At 28.9% G+C, this 14,585-nt stretch overlaps 1 protein-coding gene across 4 annotated transcripts; it reads right to left on the bottom strand.

The window, feature by feature from the left end:
• Nucleotides 1-7,230: 7,230 nt before the first annotated feature.
• Nucleotides 7,231-12,677, bottom strand: LOC107870427 (immune-associated nucleotide-binding protein 9). Of its 4 annotated transcripts, XM_016716959.2 has the most exons (7): nt 12,433-12,571; nt 12,061-12,094; nt 10,477-10,707; nt 9,494-9,771; nt 8,484-8,648; nt 8,269-8,403; nt 7,231-7,585 (listed from the first exon to the last, which is right to left on the bottom strand). In XM_016716959.2, exons 3-7 carry the CDS (start codon nt 10,700-10,702, stop codon nt 7,373-7,375), a joined length of 1,017 nt encoding a protein of 338 aa, XP_016572445.1. In that variant the 5' UTR covers nt 10,703-10,707; nt 12,061-12,094; nt 12,433-12,571; the 3' UTR covers nt 7,231-7,372. The 4 variants fall into 4 exon arrangements, with proteins under 4 accessions (XP_016572445.1, XP_016572444.1, XP_047258365.1 ...); XM_016716958.2 differs by lacking the exon at nt 12,061-12,094 and having other exon boundaries at nt 12,433-12,677; XM_047402409.1 differs by lacking the exon at nt 12,061-12,094 and having other exon boundaries at nt 10,477-10,702; nt 12,433-12,578.
• Nucleotides 12,678-14,585: the final 1,908 nt, after the last annotated feature.

The following is a 14,585-nucleotide window of genomic DNA, read 5'->3' as shown; positions in this document are numbered from 1 at the left end:
AATTATTTTAAGAATATAATCGACTATCAAGCAACAAAAACTTTGACAAGGAGAGTAACATATATTATTTGAAAATTACACAAAAAAAATTATAAATTACAATAGCTAACAATTTAAAATATCTAAAAACATATTAAAAATATGATTGGCTATCTAAATTATATTTGTATCATATAAATTCAGGGGTAGTCTTGACATTTTACATTTTGCATGTTTTAATGTTTAAATTTAATAATTTGTTGATCCAAATGATGTTTTCGAATTTAGCATGTTTTAAAAATTTAGTACTTTATTTATTTTATTTTGATAAAATACTATATATTTAGAAGTTATGCAAAAAAAAATAATTATAAGTCATAACTATTAACATCTTATAATATTCTAAAAACATATAGTAAAAAATATGATTGATTTTTGAAATTCTAACAGTGTCACATAAGTTGCGATAAATCAAGTAATACAAATTATTTAAAATTATATTAAAAAATACTATAAATCACAATGGTTAACAAATTAAATATTTAAAAAATATATTAATAAAAATTTAATCGACTCTCTAAATTCTAAAATTGGGACAAAGCGAGTAACATAAATTGTTTGATAATCATGTCAAAGGTATTATAAATCACAATGATTAACAACTTCAATTAATTAAAAATTTATATTAATAAAAATTTGATTGACATTCCAAATACTATTTGTGCTGCATAAATTGAGATAACCCAAATAACATATGTTGGGCCTGTGCCGGCACGAGCTTCAACATCTAGTATATACTACCCCCCAAATTATCCGTCTCAAATTGAGATGGCACATTGATTAAGAAAAATCACTAATAACATATCTAGTTTATCATAATATTCCTATTAAATGATGTTTACATTTTAATTTGAAGAAAAAGTAATTAATGACAATTTGAGACGGATAATTTATGACGGAAGAAGTATATATATAATGAAAAGTGTGGCAAATTAAGTAATTGTAAGAATATGATTTTTCATTAAATTCTAAAGGAGTAACTGAAAGTATAAAAAAAATGAAAAAAACTGCAAACTAGGACGTGGAGGAGGGGGGCAAGGGACGGGAGAATGGGTAACCTGCATGTACTACACAATTGATTAGTATACATTCTTTTAAAATATTATTTTAATTTTCTGTTATATTGTCTTACCTTTTTAAAATGCAGAAATTAGTTTTGAAAATTCGAAAAAAATAAAATGATGGTTAAAAAAATGTTCATTTTATTCGATAAATGTTTAGTTTAAATAATGATATAAGAACGAATGGAAATAATAAATAAATTTGCAGCATCTTTAGTTTTAGTAATATATTGTATAGATTATTATTATCATCATCATCTTAAAATTTAAATTGAACACAGTAACTAATATTTCCTTAGTTCCAAAATAATTGAGTTGTTGGAGTATTTTTTAGTGTTCAAAATAATTGAATTGTTCATTATTCAATGTAGATGCTGGAAATTTTTTTCAATTTTACACTTCATTAATTAAATTTTCAAGGATGAGTTTCAATGATCATTACTAATGTTTTGGAGTTTGAAAAGGGCAAAAATGAAAAAAACATGAGTAATTTATGTCTTTATCTTTTTTCTTAAGATGTGTGTCTTATTCCAACAATTCAATTATTTTGAAACAAAGGGAATAACTAATTAAACTTAACTTTAACTAATTTGTCCTAAAAACTAACTTAACTTTAACTAATTTGTTCTAAAAACTAACACATGATATTAGTATAGACTGCCACTTGGCAGCAATCTAAGCAAGACTTTCTTACGTAGTAATATATACCTAATCTCTAATCTCTAATATATTAAAAGTGTGAAGGACCTAGAAATGTTGTTTGAACTTTTTGCTCTTCATTAAAAGACCCTGCAACAGACAAAATCATCTTTTTGCTTTTTTCTCAAATTATTATATTACTATATTTATAAAATTCTCTACAATATTGAGTCCTAAAATTTATGGGAAGAAAAAAAATTAAAGAGTCTTAAAATATATAATAAGAGTTTTTTTTTTTTTTTATGGTAAGAAGTATTAGAAGAATTAATATTGGGAGAATTAATATACTCCTAATATATATATAAAAAGGGAAATTAAAAACGGACTGTTGAAATACATGGAAAGAAGAATTAATGTTTAGGTTTTCTCACATATAAAAGTTATACGCATGCACTAATATTAGGTGGAGAAAGGTTGATTACCATATTCTTTTACGAAATAAGTTAATGATGCTACAACTAGATACCTATTCTAAATATAAACCTACCTCTCCTATATTTTTGCTTTAATAAACATATACCATGCGATCAAAGTAGAACACAAAGCTTGACTAATGGTTTAGGTCCTTAGGATTATCATTTGGTTGAAGTACGGTTAAAGAAGGATTCAAGCTAGATTTAGGATTGGTTATATTATTATAACCAATTGATTCTTTATAAGAAAATTTTCTAGTGTTTGTGTTTTATTTGAAAATATTTTTCTTATTTATTATATATACTTCTAATTGTTGTTCTTTCGATGACAATATGCTTATTTCGTCTAAATTTTTAACTGAAAGAGAAAAAACGAGAAATTGTCAAGAGTGAAAAATTATAACAATTGTTGATTATATATTTTTAAATCTATCAACTATAAGAAATAGAAAAACTATACAAGAATATGATTAACAATAAGCATTACTTGAATTGTAGACTATATTTTTACATATAAGATAATTATTTTAATGCTTGGAAGCCAATGCTATAATATAAGTCTCACAATTGAATCGGACAATTATTTAGCCAACTGTTTCTTTTTGGGTGTTCTAATTGATTACAAAATAGTTAATTAAATAAGTATTTTAATTGATTTTAAAGTTAAATAAATGATAATTATTTTAGGAAAAAGGTGAAACGATGATTTTGTTTAAAATAAAGACTTTTAATGAAGATCAAAATATTTGAATCACTTTTCTTATTTGGATTTTGATTCTTTAAGTATATACTAATATTGTCTGTATGTATTAGATGCTGATATGGAAGATCATAGACTTGAGTATTTAGATGAGGATCAGATAGTTGATATTAAGAATTGATTTAATTTAAAAGGTAATTTTTGAAAGTTGTTCAGTTAATGTTTGTTACTTGAGTTGAGGGTCTTCCAAAAACACTTTCTACCTCCACGAGACAGAAGTAAGATTTACAGACAACGTGTAATTTGTTTATTTCCTTGATATGGAGTAGTGATAAGAGTCGTGATGGCCAGACATCTACTGGTAAGTCTTTGAAATTGTTCTTCAGAGATATAGATCATACCTTTAAGAAAAGGTCTTTAGGATTACTGGATATTGTTATTTTAGTGGTAATGTTACTATTTTGTTGAGACAATTTGATGAATGGGTCAAAAGTCTCGCCATGATATTTAGAGACAACATAAGAAATATGTAATTTGATGGGAACCAATTGATTTCAGTATCATAAGCTACCATCTGATTTGACTATGAAAATCAGATAATTTTTGTAATTTGATGAAAATCACAATTTTCATCCTTCACAGACATGTACCTATAAATTAGACATATTGTGGGTTCAAAAAATTTCATATATTTTAAGAACCTTAATTTTTCACTATATTCCTTACTATATACTTTACTGGTCAAATATATGCTTACATATGTCATGTATATATAAATAATGTTCTTTGCATTTGCTTCATGTAGTATTTGCTACGAGTAACACTAGTCTAACTTAAATTTCCGACAACAATTTAAACTTGGTTGTACATAGGACGTCATTTAACTATTTTTCTAATATTTAGAATTTTAAACTCAACTAAAACATGGCTTATAAAATATATTATATTGAACTACGTAAAATTGTTTATGAATTTATACAAATTTTAAATTAACTTTGAATTGATAAAAGATAAACGTTCAACACACGTGTTCATAGTCTAATAAATATAGATTTGAATGTGCTTTAATATGTGCGAATTACACAACGTTAAACCAGCATGATTTAGTCACTAAATTTTAGTGTTAGCACGTGGGTTGTGCAAGTATTTTTTGTTGAACGTTGGAGTTGGAGAAATGATTTTTACTAGATGTTAGGTTTCTCATGGAATGACATAATAGGGTGTTCACGGTTTTGATTTTTTTTTTTTTTTTCTAATCAAATCGGATTAAAATCAAATTGATTAAAAAAGTTGATATTTAAGGTGTGTTTGGTATGATGAAAAATATTTTCTGGAAAATGTTTTCCTATTTTTCCTTATTTGATTGCAATAAAATATTTGGAAAATATTTTCCATAACAATTCATTTTTCTCAATTTGAGGAAAAATGACTTCCCTCATGGGCCAAGAAAAGTCATCTTCCAGAAAATGACAAATGTGACTTATGAACCCACCCTCATCCCTTTTTTTCACCCCAACAACAATCATATTCACATGACTCAAAAAGTTCACATTTCTCAAAAATTTACATTAATTGAAAATATTTTTCACTGTACTTTGCTTCAATTTTTCACTGCTTGAAATAAAAAATAGTGAAGCCCAAATTTTTTCCATTTCCAATGTTCGTTGAATGTATTGTTATTTTCATATGCATAGATGAAGACTTACCTATGTTACTTTTGCTAATTGCATATTTCATTTTGTCATCGATGTAACTTGTTTCACGAGGTTGAATAAGCTTGGTGTTCCGTTATATTTCTATTGATTGTAGTATCTTGAGATTGTCCTGACAAAATATTGAAAAGTGTCTCATATATTTACTAATTAATAGTTGTTTAAATTTAGTGACTGTAATATTTTAGTATTCGATATTGATATTATTTGTTATGCTTAAATTAGTTCTTACAAATTATTGAGTTGCTAGAGACACTGATATACTAGTTAACAGTTAGTAGTATTTTCTAAAAAAAATATTTTTTCACTCACCAATCAAACACTAGAAAATATTTTTCTAAAAAATAGTCTCTACCCACCAATCAAACACCATAAAATATTTTTCGAAAAATATTTTCCACTCTTCAACCAAACATGAGAAAATAAGTAGAAAACCAAATTATTTTCCAGGAAAACATTTTACAATGAAAAATGTTTTCCACCATATCAAACACACCCTTAGTTAGGTTTGATATTTTTATAATAATTTAACTTTAATCGTAACACATTCATTCATATGTCTTCATCTAGTTGACAGTGTCTTATGAGATTTTAAATGAATTTCGCATTTTGAATGACAAATGATATTAATTGTGAAAATAATATCTTGTCGTATATTAAAATTTACAACTGAGATTCATTAAATTATAGACAATCACTAATTTTGACTTTGTTTTTGAACCTTATTGAGCAAGAAGTTTATGTATTCACCTTTTGGGGATTTATCATATCATGTTGATAAATATAGTTTTTAAATTTTTGTAGAAGCGTTCATATAGTGTTATTCATCGCTTTACCGAAGTATAACACTCAATTGACATCGTAGTTTCAAGGTTGAGATACAACACTCGTTTGACATCTCAAATGTTAGATTGAATTTGTTTTTAAAATTTTCAACTTTTATCATTAGTTAAAGTTATAAACCGAACCAAACCGACAAGAACCAAACCCACGATTAATTTTTTATTTGGTTTGATTGGATTTTAAAAATTTTAAAACCGACTAAATTAGTTTGATTATGATTTTAATCAATAACCAACCCAAATCGACCCATAAACACCCCTAGACATAATGTGATTAAAAGAATCATGTTTATTTTAATTATTTTTTAAATTGTATAATATGGTATGTTTTGATTTCATAATTTGATAATCATAAAATTCCTCACTTAATGTAATCACCAACTACTTTCTCAATACCAGCCCCCTCACCCTACCCCAACTCCACCACCACTAGCCCCCATCCCACCCATTTTTCTAATTTTAATTTTTAAATCTTTTTTTTTTAAAAGGTTCTCATCCCACCCTCTTACCAACCCCCCGCAACACACACAAAAATATATCTTTTTAAAATTGTTCTTTTAAAATAATTTCAAACCACTTTTCTTAACCCCCCACCCCCACCCCCACCCCCACACTTGCCCCAACAACATACATAAAAAATGCATTCACACTTTGAACTTAATGGTCACATCTTAAAAACACCAAAAATAAATAAAATTTGTTATAATAAAAAAAAAATCTAATTACATTTATTGTGATCTATTCTTTTATTGATTTTGTAAAAATTTACATGAATTTAACAACTTTATATATTTAAATAGCATAATTTATGAGAAAAAGTAGAAAGAAAATTATCTTAAATTATTCTATTAACAATTATCGATGAATTTAACATTTATAATAATAAAAAAAAAAATAGTGAACTTACTATTTACAATATAATAACATACCGTCAAACCAAATATCAGAACTGCTATTTAACAACAGCAAATGATACCGGCTATCCAAATATTACACTGTACTATACTATATCAGTATAACATCATACCATATTATATGGTTCATACCATATTATATGAAACCACGGATACCACCATCCAAACAAACAAAGTGCGTTTGCGTTACACTTCAAGACACTAGAATTTTTGGCTCTGATCCTGCATGCATGTACTTCCATCTCTTATTTGGCTCTTGCCATAACATTGTACTCACTTTTCGAAGTTGGAAATTATTTAATTTTGTTGCTTATGATAAAAAGTTCAACTTTGGCATTGTCGCCGTAATTTCAACAGCGGCTCTAAATCATATAGACAGCAAAAACATGTCCAATCCGATAAACTCAAGTACTAGGACTTGATCAAGGAATAAAGGAACAAGACCTAACTTCATGACTTTGAAGGATCCCAACCCAAAATTTGCAGTTTTAAGGAAGCTCTTGACTATTACTCTGTGAAAGCAGCCCTTAAGCTACAAAATAGCACTATATAAGGATCATTTCGTAGGGGTAGGCATTATAAGCCTCTTAGGTAAATAACAGCAACTTATGATCTAGCACACACACACACACCCCAAAAAAAAAAAAAAAAAAATCCCCATAAATACATCCTAATAACTACATCACAGAGCTGCATCCACTACCAAGACAATCAGAACCTAAAAAGGGGAGAAAATAAAAGATGATATCATCATCCATCCAAGTATAGTCCACTTGCGGCTAGTGGATACAAATTGTTGCCATCTTAGTTTAATTGTCATTCAGCTTGTTCTGATTGCTATTCATGACCATCAGCAATTGAATAATTAACATAAATATGATGTTATATCGCAATATATTATTCAAACATATGGAAAAGAGTTGAAGCAAAGAATGAATTCACTTTAGTGGCAGATCGTATATACCCCCAAACGTATATACATATGATAACTGTCACAGAATATTACACATACCACGATCTGAACGACCTCGGAGTTCCTCAGTCTCCTTTTGAGCTCTCTCCAGATATTCTCTCAACTTGCGAATCTCGTCATCTGATTTCTTCTGAGCTTCTTTTGCACTTAGTTCAGCCTTCAACCGAGCAGCCTGCTCTTTCGCCAATTGCTCTTCAAGCCTGTGTGTGGTCTCCTTCAGCTTTGACTCAACCTGTCAAAGATGTAAAATAGATAAATAGAAAGCCCAAAGGCACTATCTAGCTATAACATCGCAAACCAAATTCATCGACAACACCGTACTTCCTTGGCACTAAAATACTGCATATAATTCAACAGAGTTGTCTTTGCACTTGATTTTTCAACAACACTTTACCATCATTATCATTCTATAGCTATGTTATTTCTATATTTATATTTTTGTTCTTCCGAAATTGACTTAAAAAATTTACAAAATAAAAATAAAATTTGCAATTTGACCCTTCTTGAGTAAATCAAATCATCTACTTTTGGCGGCAGGGAACTACTAACACTACTCAGTATAGATGTTCCAAACATGCCAAAGGAAGTCCAGAAACATTACTTCTAGAAAGCTAAGGAAGATCAGTCAGGCTTATTTCTACGGGGCCTTTGGCCAAGTCTAATATCTACCACATGATTTCCCGGTGAAAATCAATGCCAATTAAGAACTTTCTTGACAAAACTTGTTATAACTAAGGAATCTTATAATTCTAAACAAACTAGTGGAAGACAGCCACTAACCCAATCCCTTGATAGTACTAAAAAATGCATTGCATAATTAGCAGATCATTTAGCAATATGATATACAAGTAGATAAATGACTGATGGAATTCATTTTTAAAGAAGCAAAAGTAGTTCAATAAAGATCACGCATACCACTTCAGTTATTCGCCTCAGTTGTTCTTCATATGACTTCTGCATTTGTTCCTTCAACTCTAGTATCTCTTGCTTAGAATATCCCACCAAAGAATTAACCTCGGTTGCCTGGTTATGAAGTTTGACGGCTCCTTTCTATAATTGAAACATTACAAATTAACAACCCCAATTGCTGGATAAGTATAGAGGAAAATTGAATTGTTGAAAATACATACCTTTAGTTCCTTGAACAAGTCATCTGTATATGGTTTTCCACCATTGTTCTCCACAACAACATTTACCAGGAAAAGCAGTCGTTTCAATTGATCGGCTTTCTTCAAAGGATCTTTAGTCTTGTTATCAAAAAGCACTCGCCTATTTCCACACAGCGTGAGGGTATTCTAGATCATCAGAGAAAATACTTTAAGTTGAAGTATCTCATACTTGCACAATATTGAAGAAGGAAAACAATAACCTATAAGCCAACTGAAGAATGATGATTGAATTTTAACCACAAATGTAGCTCTATTAGTAGAAATTTCTTTTCCCTCGCTTTTTTAATATTTTTTTTAAACAGAAAACAATTGTGTCAGCTCAAACATTCAAGATATATTGTAATTTTTTTCCCCATTTTCTTGTCCTTTCCCATCAACACCTGCCTACAACATAAAACTAATAAGTTGTGCTGTCTTCGCTAGATTTCAAACTTATCTTCTTTAATTCCAAATCTTTGAAAAGAGAAAAGAATATTTGATCAAGGCAATCAAAGTACCTAGCTCTACTAGTAGAAGAACTTGTTTCTCTTTTTCCTTCGCTCTTTTTTACTTTTTTGGTTATAAAGTCATATAACTAGTGCGACGATTCTTAATCATTTTCAATTTACCATCCAACCCCAGAGAGCAATGTTACTATCAATTCTGGCTTCTCCCCACTCAGACCCCACAGAAGAAAAACACTACTTTTGCATTTTTTTCCTCACATACTAGATTCATTGCACAAGCTAATGTTTCTAAGTCTTACTATGACTGACTAGGTTTTAAAGTTATTGTCTAGCAACCCAAAGCACATTTTCCCTCCAGAGTTTTATCTATCATGGCGCAGAAATCTCCAAAAAAAATTGAAGAAAACGAAAGATGAAACTTTTTTAACAGAAGATTTTCTAAATACAATCACATTTACCAATAAAATCAATTAGTTCACTGACACTTAGGTTCTAAGTAAGAGATCATCTTTAAGCACACTATACCTTTAAAGGTTCGGGGCAGTCACGACCTAAGTAATCATCCAAAGTTTCATCATTGTCTTCGAGATCATCCCCGCCAGTGAAAACCAAAATCATATAATCACTAATTTTGCTCCCAAAAAACTCCCTCAGACTCTGGACTGCTGCTTGTTCTTCTCTTGAAAAGCGAGTTCGCACAGATAAAACTACAAGAACAGCATGAATCCCATCCTTGGCCATGTTGATGCATTTAACAATTTCGTTTCCAACGAATTCAGGTTCAGCAGAAAAATCAAACAATCCTGCAATTCTGATAAAGTCACCTATTTTCGATTTTCTGTAGTCAAAGAAAGATCAAAATCCAACAAAGAGCAAATTCATGTTTTTCTACATATGAGGAAATTTACAGTGTTGAGGCTCCACTGTTCCATATGTTAACACGTTATTTGCAACTCTGATGCAGCATGCTTTATCAATCTCTTTGGATAACTTAGGAACAATTAATAGTATATGAGGGGTGAAGGAAAACACAGTAAATTGTCCTCCTAATAATTTATCAAGGACACTCCAATCAATTAGTTTACATACTTAACAAAACAAGATATACACTCACAGTTCCGGGATTACACAAAGATAAATTCTAAATGCTAGGAAAGGTCTTTCATGTGGCCTTTTTGCGTATGCCAAAAGTTGGGTTGATTTGTTTTAACATTATAATTCTTAAGAACAAGCCAAAGCATATCATTGTATACCAAAAACATACTACATATCAGTTAAACACAATACAAATACGCATACTAAACATTTTGTAAATATATCTGCATAAAATTCCACTGTTAATTATTGACAAAATAACTCTTTTAAAAGTCATTAGTTATAGGCATCGGAGAGAGTAGTGTCTGACTTATTTAAACTCTAATCAATTATTAGATGCTATACTCATAATACTAATTTGACTAATGTAACTTATTGCAGTAAAGAAGGAAGAAAGGCAATGCATCATATACCAGGTGTATCAATCACATCAAGTATTTGGTCATCTTCTAGTACAGTCCTCTGTAGCTCACAAGTACTGGTAACACCAGCTGAGCTAGACATTGACTTGAATGCCTTTCTTCCAAGAATGCTATTTCCGGTGGCGCTTTTACCATTACCCGTACGTCCAACCAGAACCAATGTCCGAGCTCCATTCGTAGTGAATTCCCAATCATCACTTATTGCACTTCCACCCATCTTATCTTATTAAACAAAGAACATCAAATGAGGAAGCAGTTGGGGTAATTGTGAAACAGTAGGGTCAAAAAATGCTGCTGTTCAACTCTATTCATGTAAGCATTATCGACAAAACAAACTTTCTCAAAGCAAATCTAAAAGCTGGATAACGAGGTTTACATAATGGATGTGAAAGTAAGTAAACCGTTAAATAGCAGGTTGCACTGTTGCAGTCACAAGCTAGTGTTTTTTCAATGGAGGTGAAATAAATTCTCATAATAGCTTAGGAATTGTTAATGGACAAAAAGAGGTAACGAAACAGAAGCAAGAGAAAACAACAGTTTAAGGGACAATTCAGGTTTTCATGCAAAGTCATAAGATCCCTCATCTCTTTTTTTTTTTTTTTTTTTTTAGAAGGTAAGATTCCCAATTATTTGTTTAGGTCTTTTTGGTGTTTGTATAAGCTCGAGGTAATCAGATCTCAAAAGAGCTTGAGGCATGTACAGCCAATGCCACAAGCCAACCAAATGCATGAAATTGAACTCAAAAACAAAGTAAAAAAGAAGAAAGTCTTAAGAATTCAATCTGACACCCTACAATTAAGCCAAATCAATCTACTATGAAAGCAAAAAAATAATCCACTTGATTTAAAACCTTTTAACTATTAACATCTTCATCAGATATCTTACAATGATGATAGAATCAGCAAAGAGTCACTTAAATCTTTAAAGAATACTCTTCTGTTTAAAAAAAGATAAAAAGTACATGCATATCACTAAGAGTGGTTCAACAAATCACCCTTACTGGTGAGAATAGCTTGATTAATAACTGAAAGAGGGTAAGGCTTCAACGCAAATCCTCTGGAGTCCCAAGACCTCATAAACAAACATAAGACAAGACTAGCACCCAATGGTGTGGCCTAGTGGTCAATGAAATGGATGAAAACCTTGGGGACATGTTTTGGTGGGAGGTAGGGTGCTGCAAGTTGACCCAAATACCACCATTATGAAAATAAAATATATCAGTTACTGGAAACTCAAACAATCAGCAATATACAACTCTGCCACATGACCAATTTCCACCCCCCACCCCCCACCCCCCACACAAAAATAACTACTATACTATAGCATTACTAATAGAATGCCATCATTATCTCGATATAGTCCACTTGAATTGGTTGGAAAAAACACTAACCGATTTTAAAAAATGGTAATAAACAACAACAACACCCCAACCTCTCTCACACACACACAAATAATACCTATATATTCAGCTTTGTCTAACAAAGCACATAAAGGGGCTGATCTAAAGCAATTTGAACTGGACCATGCTCATTATTATGTACTGGTGTTTTTGCAGTAGAATTGAGAAATACTAACCGAATCTGTTGAAGTATCTCTCCGCATCCCATACCTATGATCAAACTTTGTAAACTTTGAAACACGAAACAAGTCTAAATTAAAATATACAGTTTTACACACCCTAATAGAGATTTTACACAAAAGACCTATATCATCAGTTGCATAGACCTAATTCGATCAAACACGTTGGTTAAATTTCATGAAATGCGCCCAAATATGACACCTAAACGTTATCAACCACATCTCTAAACCTTGCAAAAAAAATCCTGTTTTCCCTTTCCATTAGATCATTAAACATAAACAGAACATCATGGGGAAAAACAAAATCCTACTGGGAAAAAGAAAATATTTCTCATGGATTTCAAACAGAAGCAAAAAGAAACTGCTTACTTTAAGAGTTTTGCTTGATCGCGCGGAGAGAGAAGCAAAAGAAGCTGCTGTCACAATACAAAGAGAATACCTAATTTTAAGTAGGGATTAAAGCAGAGAGACAAATTCTAGGAGAACTCTTCGACAAGTAATTACCAAGTAAAGAAGATCTTGTCAATAAAAAAAAAAATCTATCTGAATCAAACCCTCCACCTAGTGTAGAGCAACCCATCCATTGTACCACAACTTATATTGGTAATCTATTTATCTACCTATCTATCTATCTATCTATATATATATATATTAGATACCGTAGCTCATGTCAGCACATACCCAACATATATTATTTACATTATCTCAATTTACGTTGTACAAATAGCATTAGGAGTGTCAATCAGATTTTTATTAATATAATTTTTTAAATAATTTAAGTTGTTAATCATCGTGATTTATAGTATCTTTTATGTAATTTAGTAATTTAATTTACTCGCTTTGTCCCAATTTTAAAATTTAGTGAATCAATCAAAATTTTTTTACTGATATATTTTTTAAAAATATTTTAAGTTGTTAAGCTTTGTGATTTTAGTATCTTTTAATGTAATATCAAATAATTTATTTTACTTGCTTTGTGAAACTTATATGACACTATTAGAATTTTAAAAGTCAATCATATTTTACTATATGTTTTTAAAATATTATAAGATGTTAATAGTTATGACTTATAATTATTATTTTTGCATAATTTTTAAATATATAATATTTACCAAAATAAAGTAAATAAATTAAAATAAACAAAGTATTAAATTTTTAAAACATGTTAAATTCAAAAACATTATTTGGATCAACAAATTACTAAATTAAAACAATAAAATATGTAAATTATAAAATGCCAAAACTATCCCGAATTTATATGACACAAATATAATTTAGATAATCTATTAAATTCTTAATATGTTTTTAAATATTTTAAATTGTTAGTTATTGTAATTTATAATATTTTCTTATGTAATTTTCAAATAATATATGTTACTCTCCTTATCCAAATTTTTATGGCATTGATAGTCAATTATATTCTTAAAATAATTTAAGTTTTAAATTATTATGATTTATAATACTTTTTCATCTATTTCAATGTAAGTAGCACAGAAATAAATTTGAGAGTCAACCAAATTTTATGATTGAAGCAGCGAAGCGGATATGTCCTAAATGACTTGTAATACCTAAGTAGAAGTAATATAGCAAAATTATTATAAGAAAATATTTGTTAAAAATTTAAATGAGTCTCATAGAAGATGTTATGTTAATTTAAAATATCAAGAATTAATTGATCATTTTATGTCAATTTTATTTTTATTAAATTTTTAATACCTAAATGACTTATAATAATTAATTAGGAGTGATATAGTAAAATTATGGTTGAAGCAGCTGAAGTAGACATGTCATAAATGTCTATTTTATTTTTTTTATCAAATATTATTAATTTTCTTATATGTAAATGTCTTACAATAACTAATTAGGGGTAATATAGTAAAATTATGAAGCAAACATACTTATGATTTTTTTTTCAAAATGAGTCTCATATAAGATTTCTTATTAATTTAAAATATCAAGAATTAATTTATCATTTTTATCTATTTTATTATTTATTAAATGTTATTAATTTTTTAATAACTAAATGACTTATAATAATTAATTTGAAGTGATATAATAAAAGTACGATTGAAGCAGTTGAAACAGACATGTCATAAATGTCTATTTTATCTTTTTTAATTGAGTATTATTAATTTTCTTATATATAAATGAATTAAACAATTAATTAGGGATAATATAGTAAAATCACGGAGCAGCTGAAGTAGGTGAAGAATCAGGCATGTTGAAGAAGAGCTTTATCATTTTATGTCAATTTTATTTTTTATTAAATATTTTTAAATTTTTAATACCTAAATAACTTATAGTAATTAATTATGGGTGATATAGTAAAATTACAGTTGAAGCAGCTGAATTAGACATGTCATAAATATCTATTTTACCTTTTTTATTAAATATTATTAATTTTTTTATATGTAAATGTCTTACAATAATTAATTAGAGGTAATATAGTAAAATCATGGAGCAAATATATTTGTGAATTTTTTTAAATAAGTCTCATATAAGATGTCCTATTAATTTAAAAC

This window comes from Capsicum annuum, unplaced genomic scaffold (assembly GCF_002878395.1).
Source record: "Capsicum annuum cultivar UCD-10X-F1 unplaced genomic scaffold, UCD10Xv1.1 ctg2082, whole genome shotgun sequence".
Lineage (NCBI taxonomy): Eukaryota > Viridiplantae > Streptophyta > Magnoliopsida > Solanales > Solanaceae > Capsicum > Capsicum annuum.
This window is presented reverse-complemented; position numbering and strand designations above follow the sequence as displayed.

Coding starts and splice junctions, on each gene's coding strand:
- LOC107870427 (XM_047402408.1), bottom strand. CDS start 12,087: ATGCGGAGAGATACTTCAACAGATTCG. Junction 9,772..10,476: donor TGATGTGATTGATACACCTG/GTATATGATGCA, acceptor TCAGAATTGCAG/GATTGTTTGATTTTTCTGCT. Junction 8,649..9,493: donor ACTGCCCCGAACCTTTAAAG/GTATAGTGTGCT, acceptor CTGATGATCTAG/AATACCCTCACGCTGTGTGG.